Source organism: Marmota flaviventris, chromosome 13 (assembly GCF_047511675.1).
Source record: "Marmota flaviventris isolate mMarFla1 chromosome 13, mMarFla1.hap1, whole genome shotgun sequence".
In the NCBI taxonomy this organism is placed as follows: Eukaryota; Metazoa; Chordata; class Mammalia; order Rodentia; family Sciuridae; genus Marmota; species Marmota flaviventris.
The window spans coordinates 32,495,836-32,516,454 of NC_092510.1; the positions used below are offsets into that span (position 1 = coordinate 32,495,836).

General features: G+C 34.3%; 1 protein-coding gene across 7 annotated transcripts in view; it reads right to left on the minus strand.

The window, feature by feature from the left end:
• Positions 1 to 3,753: 3,753 nt before the first annotated feature.
• Positions 3,754 to 20,619, minus strand: part of C13H9orf85 (chromosome 13 C9orf85 homolog) — a 60,416-nt gene continuing 43,550 nt past the window's right edge. For all 7 annotated transcript variants that reach the window (XM_071600575.1, XM_071600577.1, XM_027940137.3 and 4 more), the window contains 2 exons: positions 5,283 to 5,396; positions 3,754 to 4,359 (listed from right to left, as the gene is read on the minus strand). In XM_071600575.1, the coding sequence (XP_071456676.1) occupies positions 4,221 to 4,359; positions 5,283 to 5,396 (253 nt within the window). In that variant the 3' untranslated portion in view covers positions 3,754 to 4,220. The remainder of the gene's footprint in view (positions 4,360 to 5,282; positions 5,397 to 20,619) is intronic.

Here is a 20,619-nt window from a genome sequence, read left to right on the forward strand (position 1 = left end):
CTAAACAACTCAGTGAGACCCTGTCTGTAAATAAAATGCAAAATAGAGATGGGGATGTGGCTCACTGGTGGAGCCCCCTGAGTTTAATCCCTGGTACCCTCCCCTGGGGGGGAGGAAAAAAGTAGACTCTGAAACCAGTGAACATGATTCTGAATCCTGGTTCTATCACTTCAGCTATATGACTTGGTAGAAATTCATCTTTCTGTGCTTTGTTTCCATGAAGTTGGTAGGAGCATTAAATGTGTTGATAGATGCAAGATGCTTAGAATCTATGAATACTATATATTTGATATTCTAATTATTGCCACCATGTGATTAGTTGTGATTTAATCAGAATTGTTGTATAGAGCAAAGGTAAACAATGAAATTTTTTTTTTTGGTATATTAACTAACCTAGTTGTCATAGCACACAATGGGTTCTATAAAACAAGGCTTACCAAATTTGCTGTGTTATCAGCTGGAATTCGTTTTACTGCCAATAACAGATTTCTGATTAATAACAGCTTATACAAATAGGCACTTATTTACAAGAATTCATTATGTCAGCAGCTTAAAAACATCAGGGCTCTGGACTGCTGTCTCTGCAGCTCAACTTCCTCTTTAGGGATACAAGTTCTAGACATCATGTCTTCTCACAACCACATTTAGGCAGGAAGAACATGGTAGAAAAAACGTTTTCTTTTTGCCAGTAAGACTAATCTTTCCTAGAATCTCCCAGTGGAGCTGGCTAGCACCAGTTACAAGAGAAGCTAAGAGAGAACATGACAATAGAGTATGGTATTATGGTAGCTAAAAAGCAGCAGATGGGATGAAAATGGTTTTTTGGCACATGCAGCCAATTGCATGCAGTAGCTGATGATCAGAATCACCTAAAGATTTGGAGGGAAAATATGGGGCTATAATTCAGACAAAGGAATCACAATATCCCAGGAATAAGATTTTTCTTAAAAGCTCATCATATGAATTTAATGATGAGAATTCAGAACTTCTGTAATAAAGTACTGTAATATTTTAGAATATGTGATGCTAAAATATTAAGGAGGGATAAGCTAATTCACTATATTAAACTGATTCATTATGTTAAAATAAAACAAGGTCTTCATTTTGTTTCTATGTGCTGAGTTCCAAAAAAAAAAAAAAAAAAACAGTTTTGAGGTTAGAATAATTCTTAAAGAAATATAAAGGAAGTTAATATAACAAAGTCTGTTTACAAAACAAAGCAAAAGCCAGGTGTGATGGGGCAAACACGTAATCCCAGGAGCAGGAGGCTGAGGCAGGGAGATGGAAAGTTCAAGGCCAGCTTCAGCAACCAAGCAAGGCTGTAATCAATTTAGCAAGGTAACGTCTCAAAATTAAAAAAAAAAAAAAAGGCTTGGGGTTTGTCTCAGTGGTTAAGTGCCCCTGGGTTCAATTTCTAGTACCAGGGGAATAAAACAAAGGGAACAAAACACAACAAATTTTCTTACTATTAAAGAATAAAATGCAGCTATTGATATATGTTACTAGGTGATGCTCTGAGGAATTACAAGCATTCACATGGGAAAGAATTTATGCTAATTGAATCATAAGTTAGTTGGCTCTTTAATCACAAAAGTTAAATAAATCTATATATAAAAAGGGACAAAAATATATAGATACCAAAATAAATTTATATAAAAAGGAAAGCCACACAAGTTAATAGAGAGAAACTTTTGTGAGACTAGAAGCTTAGAATATTGAGATATCTAAATCATGAACATGGTATTTCTATTTATTTATTTTGTACTGGGAATTGAATCCAGGGATGTATAACCATTGAGCCACATCCCCTACCCTTTTCATAGTTGCTGATGCTGACCTTGAGGCTGAACTTGGAACTCATGATCCTCCTGCATTAGCCTCCTGAGCTTCATTTATTTTTGTCTATGTTTTCTTCAAAATCTTTTTTCTTTTAGTTGTAATTGAACACAATCTTTATTTATTTATTTTTATATGGTGCTGGGGCTCGAACCCAGTGCCTTGCCCATGCTAGGTGGGTGCTCTACCGCTGAGTCACAACCCCAGCTCCTCTTTATTTAATATCTTGATAAGATTTTATATTTTGGTTGACAGTTCTTGAGGACTTTTTATTTATTCCTAGGTAACATTTTTTGACGCAACCGAGATGTTATCTGTATATTTACTTTCTTTACAACAAAATAAGGTAAACTGACATTATACCCTAATTCAGTATACCTTTTTAAAAATAACATTATTATACTTAACAAAGTTATTTCTTAGCATTATCTACTAGGAAAAAAATTACTAGTAAACATAAAAAGGGGATCTGGGTTACTAGTAATTCTGGAAATACAAATTAACAATAACACAAGGAGATACTGTTGTACACATATCAAATTGGCATAAATTTAAAATTTTGATTCTAAGCATCAGAAAGGATGCAGAGCACAGAAACAGTAATATGTTGCTAAGTGAAGGGAGGATAACTATACCTCTGGAAAAAGTTTCATGCTATATAGGAAAATTGAAGATGCACACACCTGATTTCTTTTTGCATACACCTGATTTCTTTTATTGATATATATACCTAACAGAAATGCACATATGTACCAAGAGACACATATAACAGTGTTTATACCAATATTGCTTACAATAGGAAAAATGTGAATTAACTCAAATGTCTTAACATTAGAAAAGATAAAGAAACTATGTTATGTAATTCCATAGAATAATATAAAATGAACTTTTGTAACAACATGAGTCAATCTCCCAAACTTTATAAAAATGAAAAAAGAGATGCAAAATAGTATGCATACTGCAAGTCTATTCACATACAGTTCAAAATCAAATCCTTACTTAGCACTGATTTTCAAATGGTTTTATAAATTAAAAATAAATATATGTCCACTTATGGAGCTATAAAGAAAACATGGTAAAAGTCTAACATTTGAAATCTATGTGAAGACTATATAAAGGTTCACTGTACTACTTTGCTACCTTTCTGTAGGTTTGAAATGTTTCAAAATAAAAAGATAGGAAAGTTTAAGAATCAGACAAAGTGAATTTATATTGTTTAGTAGTAGTAAAATGACAAAGGAAATAATTATCAAAATTCAGGTTAGAGATGGACGTGGTGGCACACGCCTGTAATCACAGCAGCTTGGGAGGCTGAGGAACGAGGATCATGAGTTTGAAGCCAGCCTCAGCAATTTAGTGAGGCGCTAAGCAGTTCACTGAGACCCTGTTTCTAATTAAACACAAAATAGGGCTGGGGATGTGGCTCAGTGGTCAAGTGCCTCTGAGTTCAATCCCTGGCAACCCATTCCCGCTGCCCCCCCCCCAAAATTCAGTGTTAGTGCCAACTCTGGGAAGAAGGATGAACTTGTGATGATGAGGGAGAGCTTCTTGGGGAGCTTCTGGTCCCAGCAGTTTCTTCATGCAGGTCTAAGTGTAAAACTCTCTTTTATAATTATTGAGTAAACTGTACATATAAATTTTATGCATTTTTCCTGGATATATAGTTCTCAAGAGGAAAAAGGTACAACAGTGTGAAGAGGTAAATGAAAATGCTTTCAAAGGAAAATTGCTATACATTATTATAAAAAAATAAAGTAAGGGAGCTTTTGTCAAGAGGACTGTTTACTGATTTTTAATATTATTTATAATAATATCATCTTATTTTTACATGAGATAGTTCTTACATAACCACCAATTCTGAGTCTCATTTATTTTGATAACAAATACATTTATGTATTTAGGTAATACATTCTTGAATTTCTTTTTTTTTTAAGAGAGAGGTGAGAGAGAGAGACAGAATTTTTAATATTTATTTTTTAGTTTTCGGCGGACACGACATCTTTGTTTGTATGTGGTGCTGAGGATCGAACCCGGGCCGCGTGCATGCCAGGCGAGTGCGCTACCGCTTGAGCCACATCCCCAGCCCTGGTAATATATTCTTTTAAATAATTCTCATGACCTACAACAGGATACCACAATATGTATTTTGGCAGATATTATTCTAATTTATACAACCTAAAAAATTTGTTATAAAAAACTCTGGATGAAAGCTTTATAATGTTTGATAATTATGCAAATATTTTACACAGTTTATATTGTTCTTACATATATTTTATGTATTTTCTATAGTTTTTCTTATTTCCTCATTAGGATTTCACAATATTTTTTGTGAGCCCCTCAAAGGCAAAAGTTGGTCAAAATTTCACATTCTTTAACTTGAGTCATTAATCCACTTGATTATTATCTGTATCATCTAAATAAATATCAAAATCTAAATCAGCATCACTTTCTTCATGGCTTTTGCAGTTTCTTGTATGTTTGTAACTTTCATTATTTTCAGTCTTTTCTGGATCTTTATTAAACCTAAAGATAGAAGAAAAAAAATTCTAATTATTTCTCAACCATGCAGTTCAGTTGAAGAGACCTTTACTATTACATTTCTTTCCTTTTTTTAAAAAAAATACTGTTTTAGTTGTAGAAGGACACAATACCTTTATTCATTTATTTTTTTATCTTTATGTGGTGCTATGGATTGAATCCAGTGCCTCACATGTGTGAGGCAAGCACTCTACCACACTGAGCTGCAGCCCTAGCCCACCACTACATTTCTTTCTTTTTCTTTCTTTTTTTTTTTTTTTTTTGTGGTGCTGGGGACCACCACTACATTTCTTAAAGGAGCTTAATAAAGTAAGTACAGAGAACAGGTTCTTGAAAACTAACTTAGGATTCAACTAATTATAATACTGTTGCAATAGAATAGGCTCTAAGAAATTAATAAAAGGTATCCATTGAAGGAAAGTTGTTACATAATGAGCAATTCTTTTTCAATAAATGTGAACCTCATAGCTAAACATCTGATTTTCTTAAAAACATAAAGAGTCCCTTTTATTGTAATAATAGAAAAATTTAACAAAATAGTGACTCTTTTCCTATAGGTAGAAAAATGTCTACATTAGTGTGATAGGTTGTAACTTCAGACAATAGTTACTTAATGTCTCAATAAAAGAAAATTTAGCCTGGTGCAGTGACACACCCTGGTAATCCTGGTGGCTTAGGAGGCTAAGGCAGGAAGATCATGAGTTCAAAGACAGCCTCAGCAAAAAGTGAGGTGCTAAGCAACTCAGTGAGACCCTGTCTCTAAATAAAATACAAAATAGGGCTGGGGATGTGTCTCAGTGGTTGAGTGCCCCCGAGTTCAATCCCCAGTAACCCCCCTACTCCAAAAAAACGAAAGTTCATATATCAATTACTAAGAATAAAATCTAAATGTAAAAGGAAATACTCACGGAATAACAATGTCTTCTTTCTTTCCACATTTTGCACAAACTTCAAGCTCAGAGGCACATGGTCTACACATTATGTGGTAAGAATCCTTCACTGTCTTTTGTAAACATTTAACACTAAAAGTGAAAGGGAAAAATAAAATATTAACTTTTACTAATTAAGATTCAGTTGATGAACTAAGGGTATAACTAAATGAATGGATGAGAATCTAAAAATCAAAACTCTTACATTTCAATCTCAGATATTTATTTTATATCATTTTAAAATTACATATACAGCTTTTCTACATAACAGTTACAACTGCAGAGTAGTACTTGATGTTTATCTACTTTCTTAAAGCTTTCTAAGTGTTATTAAAACATATCAGCTGGGTGTGGTAGCGCACGCCTGTAATCCCAGTGGTTCAAGGCTGAGACAAGAGGATCACCAGTTCAAAGCGAGCCTTAGCAACTTAGTAAGGTACTAAGCAACTCAGTGAGACCCTGTCTCTAAATAAAATACAAAATAGGGCTGGGGATGTGGCTCAGTGGTTGAGTGCCCCTGAGTTCAATCCCTGGTCAAAAAAGAAAAAAAAAAAAATATACAAAATCAATTGCATTTCTATACACTACCAACAAAACAATTCAAAAAAGAATAAACTACTTAGGAATAAATTCAAGTAAAGAAATATAAGACCATTACACTAAACATCACTGAAAGAAACTAAAGACCTAACGATCTGGAAAGATTCCCATATTTATAGAATAGAACACTTAATATAGGCAAGAAGGCAATACTCCCCGTATTAACGTAGAGACTCAATGGCATTATAAAAATTCTGCCTGGCTTTTTTTTTTTCTTTCACAAATTGGCAGGATAAGGTGTTTCCGTAGTGTAGTGGTTATCACGTTCGCCTCATAAATTGGCAGGATGATCCTACAGTTCATACAGGGAAACTTTATTTTACTGTGCTTTGTTTTATTGTGCTTCACAGATACTGTTAATTACAAATTGAAGGTTTGTGGCAACCCTGGGTCAAGCACATAGTGTCTCTGTGTCACATTTTGGTAATTTCTATAAAATTTCAAACTTTTTCATTATACTTATATTTGGTGTGGTGATCTGGTTTTGGACATCTTTGATGTAATGATGGCAATTGTGTGGGGATGCCAACCATAGTACCAATATAAAACAACAAACTGAAATGATAAATATTGTGTAAGTTCTGACTGCTCCACTAATGAGTTATTCCCTGTCTCACTTCTCTTCTTCAGGTCCCCTAACTCCATGAGACACAAGAGTATTGAAATTAGGCCAATTAATAACCCCCAAATGGCCTCGAACTGTTCAAGTAAAAAGAAAAGTCACAGCTCTTTCACTTTAAATCAAAAGCTAGAAATCATTAAGCCTTTTTTAGTGAGGAAGACATGGAAAGCTGACCTGATTGAAACCTAGGCCTCTTGTACCAGTTAGCCAAGTTACGAACATAAAGAACAAGTTCTTAAAGGAAATTAAGATTAATACTCCAGTGAACACAGGAATAAGAAAGTGACTCAGCCTTATGGCTGTTACAGAAAATGTTTGAGTGGTCTCGATAGAAGACAAACCAGCCATAAAACTCCCCCATCCCCAAACCTGCTTTTTGCAAGGCCCTAACCTGCTTCAATTCTATGATAGTTCAAAGAGGTGAGGAAACTGCAAAAGAAGTTTGAAGCTGGCAGAAAATGGTTCCTGAGGTTTAAGGAAAGAAGCCACCTCCTTAACATAAAAGTTCAAGGGGCAGCAGCAAGTGCTGATGCAGAAACCATAGCAAATTATGCAGAAGATCCAGCAAAAATAATTGACTACAAAAGCTACGACAAACACCAGATTGTTTTCTCCTTCTCCTTCTTCTTCTTTATTGGTATTATGAATTGAACCCAGGGACACTTAACCCACTGAGCCACAGCCTCAGCCCTTTTTATTTTTTATTTTGAGACAAGATCTCACTAAGTTGCTCACTAAATTGCTGAGGCCGGTTTTAAACTGTCATCCTCCTGTCTTAGCCTAGTGTCCCTGGGGTTATATGCGCCACCACAGTGCCAGGCCAGATTGTCAACATAGACAAAACAGTCTCATATTGGAAGATGCCATTTATGACTTTCATAGCAGAAGAGGAGGAGCCAGTACCTGGCCTCAGAGCTTCAGAGAACAGGTTGAGTCTCTTTTTAGAGACTAATGCAACCAGTGACTTTAAGTTGAGGTCAATACTCACTTATCATTCCAAAAATCCTAGGTCCCTAAAGAATTATACTAAATCTACTCTGCCTGTGCTCTATAAATGGCATTAGAAAGCCTGGTGACAGCACAACTGTTTACAAGAGGATTACTGAATATTTCAGGCCTACTATTGAGACCTATTGCTCAGAAAAAATAAAAATAAAAAAAAGATTTCTTTCAAAATACTACTGCTCATCAACATTGCACCTGTTCACTAGAGAATGTTGACAAAAGTGTAAAGGAGACTTTTGTTGTTTTCATGCCCACTAACACAGCATTCATTCTGTAGCCCATATAAGAAGGAGACATTTCAACTTTCAACCCCTATTATTAAAGAAATACATTTCATAAGGCTACAGCTGCCACAGATGGTGATTCCTCTGATGGAACTAGGTAAAAGTAAATTGAAATCCTTCTGGAGAGGAGTTACCATTTTAGATGCCATTAAGAACATGGTTAATTGGAGTTCAAAATATTGCATTAATAGCTGTATGGAAGAAGTTGACTGCAACCCTTATGGACACTTTGAGGAGTTTAAGTGGAAAAAGCAACGCAGATGTGGCAAAAATAGCAAGAGAACTAGAATTAGAACTGGAGCCTCATGATGTGACAGAACTGTTGCAATCTCATGATAAAACTTTATGGATGAGAAGTTGCTTCTAACAGATAAACAAATAAACTGGTTTACTGAGATGGAATCTATTCCTGGTGAAGATGCTATGACTACTGTGAAAATGATAACCAAGGATTAGGAACATTGTGAAAATGATAACCAAAGATTGAGTGTCACATAAACTTAGGTGATAAAGCCATTCCAGGGTATGAGAGGACTGACTCCAATTTTGAAAGTTGCTTATCTCTGGGTAAAATGCTATCAAACAGCACTGCATGCTTCAGAGAAATCTTTTGTGAAATCAGGGGTCAGTCAATGCAGCAAATTTCCTTGTCTTAAGAAACTGGCACAGCTACCCTAACCTTCTGCTCCCATCATCTTGACTGGTTAGAAGACATCAATATTAAAAGAAGACCCTCCACCAGCAAAAAAGACCACGAGTTGCTGAAGGCTTATGTGATCATTAGGGTTTTTTTAATACAAAGAAGTAGTTTATTTTTATTGGTTCTTTTTAGTTATGCATGACAGCAGAGTCCATTTTGATAAAATTATACATGCATGAAATATATCTTATTCTAATTAGGGTCCCAGTCTTGTGAATGTACATCATGGTGGGATTCACTATGCGGTATTCATATGTGTACACAGGAAAGTTATGTCAGATTCTTCCCATTGTTTTTCCCATTCCTATCCCTGATCCCTTCCCTCATTCCCCTTTGTCTAATCAAAACAACTCCTACTCCGCCCCCCTACCACATCCCCCACCATTGTGGGTTAGCTTCTACATATCAGAGAAAACATCTGCCCTTTGGTCTTTTGGGATTGGCTTATTTCACTTAGCCTGATAGTCTCCAGATCAACCCATTTACTGGCAAATGTCATAAAGTCATATTTCTTTAGGGATGAGTAATATTCCATTGTGTATATATACACCACAATTTCTTTATCCATTCATCTGTTGATGGGCACCTAGGTTGGCTCCATAGGTTAATATTGTGAATTGTGCAACTATAAACATTGATGTGGCTGTGTCACTGTAGTATGCTGGTTTTAACTCCTTTGGATATATACTGAGGAGTGGGATAACTGGGTGAAATGGTGATTCCATTAAGAAGTACTTTTTAATTAAAGCATGTACAATGTTTTTCTAGATGTAATGGTATTGTACACTTAACAGACTACCATACAGTATAAGCATAACTTTTACCTGGAAAACCAAAAAATATGTGTGACTCATTTTATGGTAATATTTGCTTTGTTGTAGTAGACCATAACTGAGCCCACAATATCTCCAAGGCACCTGAAGAAATACTAGGCACTCAAGAGAGCCAAAACAGTGTTGAAAAGGAAATATAAAATGGGAGGATTCATATTCCAGATTTCAAAACACACTACAAACCTACAGTAAACCGGACTGTTTAATACTGGCAAAGGATAGATGTATACGTCAACAAAATAGAATTCAGTCTTGAAATAAACCCTCACATTTTGATCAAATATTTTTTGACTAGGGTGCCAAGATAATGCAACAGGGAAAGAACAGTCTTTTCAAACAAATTGTGCAGGGCCAAGTAAATCTCCAGGTGCAAAAGAATGAAGTTTGCCTCCACACTCTGCTACTTCACACAAATTAACTCAAAATGGCTCAAAGGCCTAAATAGAAGAGCTAAACATATAAACTCTTAGGAACAAAAGTAAAGTCTAGAAGAAACTCAAGGAGAAATCTTTGCAAACTTGAGTTAGGTAAAGTATTCTTTCATATGACATTAAGAGAATAAGTGACCAAACAAAAAAGTAGGTAAATATGACAACCAAAATTAAATACTTGTGCATTAAAGAAAATTATCAGCCGGGCATGGTGGTCTACCCATAAATCCCCATTGACAAGGTCAGGAATTTGAGGCCAGCCTCAGCAACTTAGTAAGACCCCTGAAATAAAAAATAAATTTTAAAAGGCTGGTGATATATTTAGTGGCAGAGCGCCACTGAGTTTAATCCCTAGTACCACAAAAACAAACAAACAAAATCTCTGAAAAAATATTAGCAAATCAAACCCAGTAACATATATATCTTGGCCAAGTGGGGTGTATTCTGGGAAAATAAGGATAATTCAATATTTAAGAACCATTAAATACAGTTCATCAAACTAATGTTTTAAGGAAGAAAAGCCACATGATGACCTCAAGAGATACAGAAAAAGCTTCATGTACCCAGGTGCAGTGGTGCATACCTATAATTCCAGAGACTCAGAAGGCTGAGGCAGGAGGATCACAAGTTTAAGACCAGCCTCAAGAACTTAGCAAGACCCTGCCTCAAAATAAAAAAAAAAAAAAAAAAAGCTTTATCTAACAAAATTTCACAACTATCGGTTATATAGTTTTCAGTAAACTATAATTGAATGAAATGTCCTAAGGCTTACACAAAGTTTTTACAAAGAACCCACAGCAAATATTATACTTCATAATAAAAGACTAAATGCCTTTCCACATGATCAGGAATAGGAATATATAATAGGAATATCTGATTTCACCACTTCTTTCCAGAATAATATTGGAAGTCCTAGGCAAGTGTAATAAAACCAGAAATAGCTAACTAAATGTCAGATTGATTGGGGAAGAAGAAATCAAATTGTCTTTCATTAGGGGAAAAAAAAATCATCATTGTCTATGTAGAAAATCCAAAGAAATCTCCAAAAATGTTCTAGAAATTTAAAATGAGTTTAATAAAATCATAATATATAGGATTATTAAACAAAAGAAAACTATATTCATATGTTTCCAGCATTGGCCAATGACTTCATGTAGAAAGTAAAAAGCTGATTTTAAAAGTTATATGAAAAAGCCAAGAAACTATTACAGGCAAAATAATTAAAAAACAAGGTTGGAGGCCTCAAAATATATAATTTCAAGACTTACAAGAAAACTGCAGTACTCAGGTACATTTGTGAAGTGACAGATGCATAGACCAATGAAACAGAATAGTATCCAGAAACAAACCCATACTGTGTGTGTGTGTGTGTGTGTGTGTGTATATATATATATATATATATATATATATATATATATTTGACTGATTTTCAACACAGTACAAAGACCATTGAATAAAGAAAGAATGGTCTTTTAAACAGAAGATGCATAAACAATCAGACATCCCTAAAATTAAAAGAAAATAAATTATAAACACAACAGAATCATACAACTTGGAGGAGAAAACATAGGTGAAACTATTTGTGATTCTTAGCTAGGCAGAATTCTTAGCTATGATAATAAAACCATGATCCATAATCATGATTTATTAGATTGGACCTTCATCAAGATAAAACTTTCTCCTCTTCAAGGACACTTGGTGTCTCCCACTTGAGTCCATGAATTTGAGACCAGCCTGGGCAATACAGCCAGACCCCATCTCAAAAAACAAACAAAAGACAAAAGACACTAAAAGAGATTGAAAAAACAAACAAACAAAATAAGCCAGATATTGGCAGAAAATATGTGCAAAACAGATTTGATTCATATCCATAATATACAAAGAGTTTTCGAAACTCAGTAATAACAAGATAAAACATGATTTCAAGGTCTTAACAGAAAGTTCAAAGAAAGATGTGAAATGAACACATGAAAAGATGCTTGTCTTCACTGTTCATTAAGGAAATGTAAATCAAAATTGCAATGAGAGATCTATTCATTTGTGGCTAAATAAAGGGGAAACTGAAACAAAAAGCAAAAACTTAACAATTCTTAGTGCTGACCAGGACGCAGAACTGCAACTCCTACTCCCTGCTGGTGGGAATGTAAAAGGTACAACCACTTTGGAAAACAGTTTGGAATACACATACCCTTCATATACAACCCAGCAATCTCACTACTAAATATTTACTCAAGAAAAATAAAACTATATTCACACAAAATGCAGTATATGAATGTTCATGGCAGCATGATATACAATTGCTAACACTTGAATATCCCTCCACAGATGAGTAAATGAACAGTCTGTGTTACACCCTTACAATAGAACACTGCTTGGCAATAAAATGGATCTCTATACTAATTCACACAATGTGGATGAATCTCAAATCACTATGTTAAACTAAAGAAGCTATACTCAAAACTCTACATACTATATGATTCTACATAGAGGACATTCAGGAAAGGTAAAAGTGTAGGGAAGGAAAACAGCAGTACTTGCCAGGGCTGGCAGTGAGCAGGAGTCTCTATAAAGTGATATGTATACAACTAGAGATATGAAAAATTGTGTTCTATATATGTAATAAGAATTGTAATGTATTCTGCTGATATATATATAAATAAAGTGGTATGAAAAATGTCTTGGGTAATGGAAATGTTTTATAGACATATGTTTTTATTACAACATTATGGTTATACATAGAGTAGGGTTCATTTTGACAAAATCAAGCATGCGATTTTCTCTGTTTTAGTTCCTGTTATTCCTCCCTTCTTTTCTCCCCTCCTCTCTCCCCCATTCTCCTTTCTCTACCAATCTTCCTTTCTTTTATTTATTTATTTATTTTTGATTGATGCTTTTTACATATACAGAAAGGTAGAATTCCCTTTGGTTATTTACATATACACACAGCATGATACAGCATAATTTTGTTAAATTAATCACAGAGGAAATGTTTTATATTTTGACTGTGATGTTGTTCTTACAACTATATACATTTGTGTGTGTTAGAATTTAAACTGTGTGCTACAAAGGGTGAATTTTGCTGTACATAAATTATACTTCAAGAGCCCCAAATGGGAAAAATTTTAAACAAAACCCAAAACCTCTTTGATATATGATTTAAATGAAAATAATTATTAAAAATGTCTGGGTTGAATTATTTTGGTATACTTGTGTTTTAGTGTACCAAAAAGCTTTACTTAGTTACTCTGCAATAAAAAATAGATCAACAATTTCTAAACCATTAGAATGAACATGGAATTAAGTTCTAATAATTCAAATGGATTAGAAAAATCTTCACAATGCTTTTTGCCTTCAATATTTTTAAAGTTTTAAAATAATGTTAAAATCTCTCTTGGTTAGGTTCATCTGAGGCTTCAAAAGAAATCAGAATCTGGTTACATACTAGAGACTCCTGGGGAAAACAAATCCTTAATTGCTAATTTGAGGATAAAACTGTATTAGCAGCAGAGCTGGTGTTAAAATTTACATATAAAAAAGGTTTAAAATGGCTAACTTGTTTTGGAGTCTGGAGTCAAAAGGTCCTAGTTCTCTAGCCCATCTACTCCTAAGAATCTAAACATTTGCATAGTTTATTAAAATGCAGATTCCTGGACTCCCTGAATTATTTAGGTAACCAGAATCTTGGGAATAGGTCCCAAGGATCTGTTTGATAAACTCTTCAAGAAATTCTTATGCTTACAACCTTTGAGAAGTCTTGACCAATATCAAAATAATATTGCCTTCATACTCAAGTTTTACGGTGTTCCTATTGCTCATTGAGACTACAATAGCCAATTCTGAGAACAGAATGAATTCTATTGTTGAAAGCAACTATGCTCTTCTCAAATTTAAACTTTTTCTGAAAATCATTTGTATTTTGTTAGGATAGAAGTTCTGACTACACACACACACACACACACACAATCTCACAGTAAAGCAAATGTGCACAATTACATTGACATTTTGTCCTTTTTTAAAATAAATATGACATGTTTGTGAAAATATGAATTATAAAATTTTACTTTCCCTATCATAAAAGTAAGTGGCACCTTGGTATGCCTCTTTCAAACCTTTAAATCCAGGCTTTCCCTGAAGAGTATAGTGAGAGGCTTTCTAAACATGTAACTGAATGCTGTGTTCTCCTCTTGCTGAGTGCAAAGCCCATGAGCACAACCAGAAGATAAAAGCATGGAGAGAGGTTTATTAATTGCAGCAAGTAAGATGACAGAGAGAGAGGGATTCATTGAGGAAACTTACACTTATACATAGGAAAGCATGTGGAGGGGGCTAGTACCTTCCTGAGCATGCTCAGTTTAGGTACATATTCCTGAGCATATTCAGTTCAAGATTATTCATCACATATTCCAAAAGGAAGATGGCAGACACATTTTTTTGTGTGTGTCTCCAAAGAGTCTTAGCTGAAACAAAAAGGAACAAACTTTGTATATGTGTGTGTGTATGTGTATGTGTGTGTGTGTGTGGGGGGGGGCAGGGAGGTGCTGGGGATCCAGGACTTCTCACTTGCTAGTCAAGTGTTTTACCACTAAGCGATACCCCCAAGCCCATTTTATTTGTTGTTTTTAATCTTGAGACAGCGTTTGGCTAAATTAACAAGGGTTGCCTTGAACTTGCTACCCTCCTCCTGCTTCAACCTACTGAATAGCTGGGATTACAGCTATATGACACCTTGCCTGGCTGAAAATTTTGAAGGTATTTTAAGTTTTCTAAAGGGACAGCAGTTCCCCCGCCCCTATAAGTATAGGAGGTTACTGTTAAAGGTAGCAGTTTTTGGCTAGCAAAAATAACAGTTTCTGCATTATTTTTCCACCTCAACATTACACTTATCTATCCAAATAATCTTGATCTTAAATATGAGAATGGTTTAGCAGGGCGCAGTGATGCACACCTGTAATCCCAGTGGCTTGGGAGGTTGAGACAGGAGAATGGAGAGTTCAAAGCCACCCGCAGCAACTGCAAGGCACTAAGCAACTCAGTGAAATCCTGTCTCTAAATAAAAATACAAAATAGGGCTGCACGGATGTGGCTTAGTGGTCAAGTACCTCTGAGTTTAATCCCTGGTACCAAAAAAAAAAAAAAAAAAAGAGAATGGTTTAGACATCATTTTAATAAGAATTATACATTCCAAGTAGTCACAAAACCTATAAAGTGTTGTAAAATACCTTTTAAAAAATCTATAAATTCTTTAATCACTCCAGGATATTTTCTTTCCTTATAGAATCCATGAAGGAATAACTTTAAATTAACTCTAAGTAGGGCTGGGGGAATGGCTTAGTGGTAGAGCACTAGGGATTCCATTCCCAGCACCAAAAAATAACACCTAAATATTAAATTTTTCCTTGAAAATGGCTACATTTGAAAATTCCCCCACCCTTAAAAAAAATTCAGAGATGTTAAATAGTAGTTTTGACTTCATTTCTTGGGGAAAAACAATTTCCAGAAACAATCATTTGAACAATCATGATCATGCCTATACTACAACTAATAATTTTGGTGGAATATACGGTCAAAGAAAAATACAGATCACTTCTACAAACTATGTTTACTGACAAGGGAGATAGTAATACATTTTTAAAAAATGGTACTGTATTTTTTTATAATGAAAAACATAAAAGAAAAATTAAATGAAGCTAATAAATGTTCTATATAAATATATATGTATCTATGTATGTATGCATGTGTGTGTGTGTGTATATATATATATATATATGTTTTTATGTGTATGGTTGGTACTGGGGATTGAACCCAGAGCCTCACTCATGCAAGGCAAGCACTCTATCACTCAGCAATCTCCCCAGTCCTGTTCATTATATTTTATGAATAAAAATTAGAGACAGAATTTGAAGTTCTTAATCGACCACCATAAGAACTAGAAAATACAATTTTTTGAAAACAAAAGAGAAAGAACACTACTTTGGAAAACAGGAGACCAAGCTTCTAGCCCATCTTTGACATGTCCCTGTCATATAATCATATATATATATATATATATATATATATATATATATATATATATATATATATATATATATTTTTTTTTTTTTTTTTGTGGTGCTGGGGATTGAACACAGGGCCTTGTGCATGTGAGGCAAACACTCTACCAGCTGAGCTATATCCCCAGCCCTCACATATATCTTGTCATATAACCTTCACTTCTTTGAGTCTCATTCTTTATAATAGTACTAAAAGTGCTGACACCTTACTATTAATAATAGTAATCAATGTATTCATAACCTCTACTCAATTAAAAGTCATGTTTTAATAATAACATGACTTTTCATATTATATAATTAAACATATCAATAGTTGGACCATCTATCAGTGAGGTAAAATTTCTCCTGTACTCTTAGGATTTTCCATGGGGACAGGCTTAAAATAGATTAGTAATTGTCAGAAAGAAAATGTCTCTTGTTACAACCTTTCTGACAATGCCTTCATTTCCTGGTCATTACACTTTAACCTATACCATAATTCAGCTGCACTTGTATTATCACTTATGTGATGATGAGGTGCTTTGGTATGCTTTGGTAAACAGTGGCCTGTGGTACTCCACCCTCCTGAGTACAAATAATAGACACTCAATATTGGTAGAGTTTCACAAAGTCACATTTCCTGAAGTGGCTGTAAGTCATCTATACCCAACAGAGGAAGATTCTAATACCATATTATAGGATTGCATCACATGCTACTTATAAGATGCATATAAGGAAACAATACTCTCAAATTTCAAGTACCCTGACTGTACATAGTTCCAATTCACTTCCTTATGTCTCTAGATTATGTATTTGAAAGTAAATGGAGAGGTTATACTACTTCTTATCGCAGCGGTAGATTGGATAAGAATTCTTAAGAGTGCAACATATTCACCTCTGACCAGGAACAATTTAAGGGGGAAAAAAAAAGAGAGGATGAAATTATTTAGGGCAGACAATTCTAAATCAAAAGTTGCTGCACCAATCGATGTGAACAAGTAATATTCACATACAGGTAAATGAGTAATAGAAGTAATGAAAACTCTATTTTACCTTTATAAACATGAAAGAAGACCCAAGATCTTAGGCAAGAGTAAAGTCAGGGGTTAAAGTCATTATATAATACACTCATATCAAGAGCAACCTATGACTAAAACTTCACTCCTGGATATTTTGATGCTCCTGAATGTGATGACACAACTTTCATAACACTGATTAACTTTCAGAGCATGTCTATTACAAGAAATGCTGTATTGAAAAGCACAATCACAGAGACCAATATATATAGCTTATTGCCACATACATAGTGCCACGTGGAGAAACTGATAAAACTGTAGTACTTATCATTTTTATATAAACAAGACTGTAATACACGTTTACTTTGGTAAAAGAACAACAAAAAAGTGATAACCCAGTTTCTAAGGCTAAGAGTAAAGCCACAAACCAGAATTCCAACTCTTATTTTTTCTTCATCATGTGTACATTCAAGGAAGAACAAAACCTCCTTTTGATTGGTAACTCTGATCAATGTTCATGGGTCACCAAGTAAAGTAATGAGAAAAAAAAAAAAAAAGAAAACTAAAAAGGATAATGAATTTACAAGGAACTAACAGGATACAGAGAGAGAGAGCTCATGATTACCAAATTTTTTTCTGAGGGAAGAGGAGATTCTTATTTATTTTCCTTTAATTTCTTCCTCATAGGATTTCCTGCAAACACTGTTTATACCACCTTCTACTTTTAATTCATGTCTTTTCTAGACCTATCTCTCTGTTTTCATTTTATTATTCCGCTGCAATCTCAGTCTGACATTATGTCCTTCCCTTTTTACTTACACCTAGCATTTCTTGTGATCTACCCAAGAGTTACCTGTGGACCCTCCTGCTCTTAATAGATTGCAAATTTATTGGCAGCAGAGATTCACCTTGGTATATTCTATAACACGCAGCATAGTGACTTGTATATTAAAGATACTATTTAAAATAATTGCATATCGAACCGAGTTTCCTGTCATTGCTAGCAATCCTTTTTGCTCTGAAATTCAGAGCTACGTCTCAGTTAATATCCTTTGCTATTACCCTGGACTCTTCCTATAGACAATTGTTTTTTAACCTAATAAAACAAGTAGATTATAGTAAATTATCTTTCAAATTCATCTGAGTCTTTTGGTTGTTGTAGGTTAATGGAAATCTGGTTACACAATATGAGGTTTTCTAATAGGCATATTTTATAAGTGAAAATTCTGTTTTGGTTAATTTAAGATACAGAAGTAGTTCAAGTCATGGAGCATGACTTTGTATCAAACCTCTGTGATCTGATATGATATTGAAATAAAAGAGAGTAGTGAGAGACTATGATTTAAAAAAAAAAAAAAATCTGAATCCTAACTGTGAATCTGCTGCCTGCTAGCTGAATAGGGTAAGTCATCTAAATTTCTAAGGCCACTTCCTCATTGTTTCTAACTCTACAGCGTGGTTAATAGAATGTAATAGGTATGGCAGAGCTTTGAAAAAATGTTAAATTCAATAAAATATCAATTTAAAAAAAAAAAAAAAAAATATATATATATATATATATATATATATATATATATATATATATTTGCAGATAGACACAATATCTTTATTTATCCATTTTTATGTGGTGCTAAGGATTGAACCTAGTGTCTCACAAATGAAAGGCAGGTGCTCTATCACTGAGCTACAGCTCCAGCCCCTCATTTTAATATCTTAATTATTCACTGATTTAAAATGCAATCTGAAAAAAGAAAAAATTGGTGTTCTCAGGTTAAAGAACAGCTATATGTGACCTCCTTAGGTCAGCTTTAAGCAGCTGAAATCTTTTCCTTTCCCTTTTACCCTGCTTCCCCAAATTGCATCAGCTTCCTGAAAATTCCCTGAAGAATTCTTGCAATAATTCTCACAATTACCATCAACAGAATATAATTTCTAATTTTAGAGGCATTCTTGCATACTGGTTTCTAACTTTTTACCGTTAAAATTCAAGTCAGAAATGATACATCATTTCAGAGCCTCAACAGTAAAACTGCATTTCCAAAATACCATTAAAGACGAATGCTCTACAACAGCAGCTATTTCTATATCCCAGAGGGCAATCCTTACTAAAAGTACTTTATTGATCTAAGATATATTCTCTGCAATGTCATTCCTAATCCTTAATTCATGAAGTCACACTGTATTAGTGGGGGAAAGACTCCACTGCTGGGGGTGGGGGAGATGGACAGCCTTCCACAGCTGTTAACAGCAGATCTTACTATGCATATGAAGGATGGAGGCAAGGAAGGAGGTGAGGGCTAGAAAGAAGATGGACAAGAAAAAAACAACTACAGTTGTGTCTTTATTATCTTTTAATTCTGTTTGGATTCTGGAAGATGGCATGTACTACTCAACTATCTTTTTCCCAACAACCTCTGCCATCACAAACTTACCTGAATTTTCAAATAAGCTACACAGGTACACGTCTACAGAGAGAGGAACAGACTGATCACGAAAGTTTAATCTTAAATAGCCCTTTCTTCTGTTGTATTTTAGAATAATATTTTTCTTCCTAATCAATTAATTATGTCTTATAGCAGTAAATAATCAACTTTTCATTGGTCTGGTAATGTGATACTTTGTATTTATTTCTAGTAATGCATTTATTTTGATGAAAATTGTTGGGATGTCATTTGGAGTTTAAACTGGTAAAAATTTAGTGAAATATAATACGACATTTAAAATGCCAGTTCTTGTCTCTTAGTCAATAAAATATAATAAACACACTGCTATTTACTCTAAGTCTAATATCCTAAATTAATAATAAAAAATGATATTTGAAACATGGTGGTATGGGAGGTATCTGATAATGTATAAACTGAAGAGTAATCCAACTGCTATATTTAAGTGGTAAGAATAAAACAATTTATAGAAAATCAGTCTTTAGGCAGTAAACACAAATTAAACATTCTATTTTTACCAAACCTTTTATAATCTCTCTTTCTTCATGCTATTTCATTCTTAAGGTACTCAACTTTGCCCATTACTCTTTAGCCATTTCCCTATAGAAATTTACAAAGTCAAGAGTCTTCTCTGGCTATGATATTACTATGATCAAGTATGAAGGCTTTGCATTTCCATTCCAATTATAAATTGTGATAAGCACCAATGCTTATCAGCATTTAGACAGTTTTTCTATTAAAGATTCTGTAATAAGGTACTTAATTTGTAGATGTCCTGATATAAATACACTCTTTAAATTCAAAGACGTTTTGAAAAAATAAGGAAAAATTCTCCACAAGGTAATTCATTTTAAAAGCATTCATTTAGTGCCAAGCATGGTGACTCATCTCATTTCCTTTGCTCATTTTCTTCCAAATAGTATGACTTTTTTGTTTCTAATGCATTGTAGAGGCAGACCTCTCTCCCCAACCAACTGGCTTTTCCCACACTATAGAAGACATAAAAAGCAGGAGTCCTCTGGAGACAGAGCTTCAGGGAGCCTCCTGCTGCTACAGACTCACCACTTCCCCACTGGAGGTCTTGAAACAGTTAAGAGGATTAAGGCTCTCCCCACCCCACCCCAAACCACTGTCTTATTGGCCTCATATCTGAGTATAGTTCAGATGAGAAGCAAAGATATTAAAAAGGAGAGGAGAATTTATTTGTTCAAAGTAATTAAGTTCAACTAGACAAGGGCTACAGTGGGACACTCAATGAGAATAAAAACTTAGAATCAATAAGATAAAAATTGCCAATCAGGAGGTACTAAATTTTGGATGTGAGAAGCAAGGGCCTAACTTTATTCAGCAAAAAG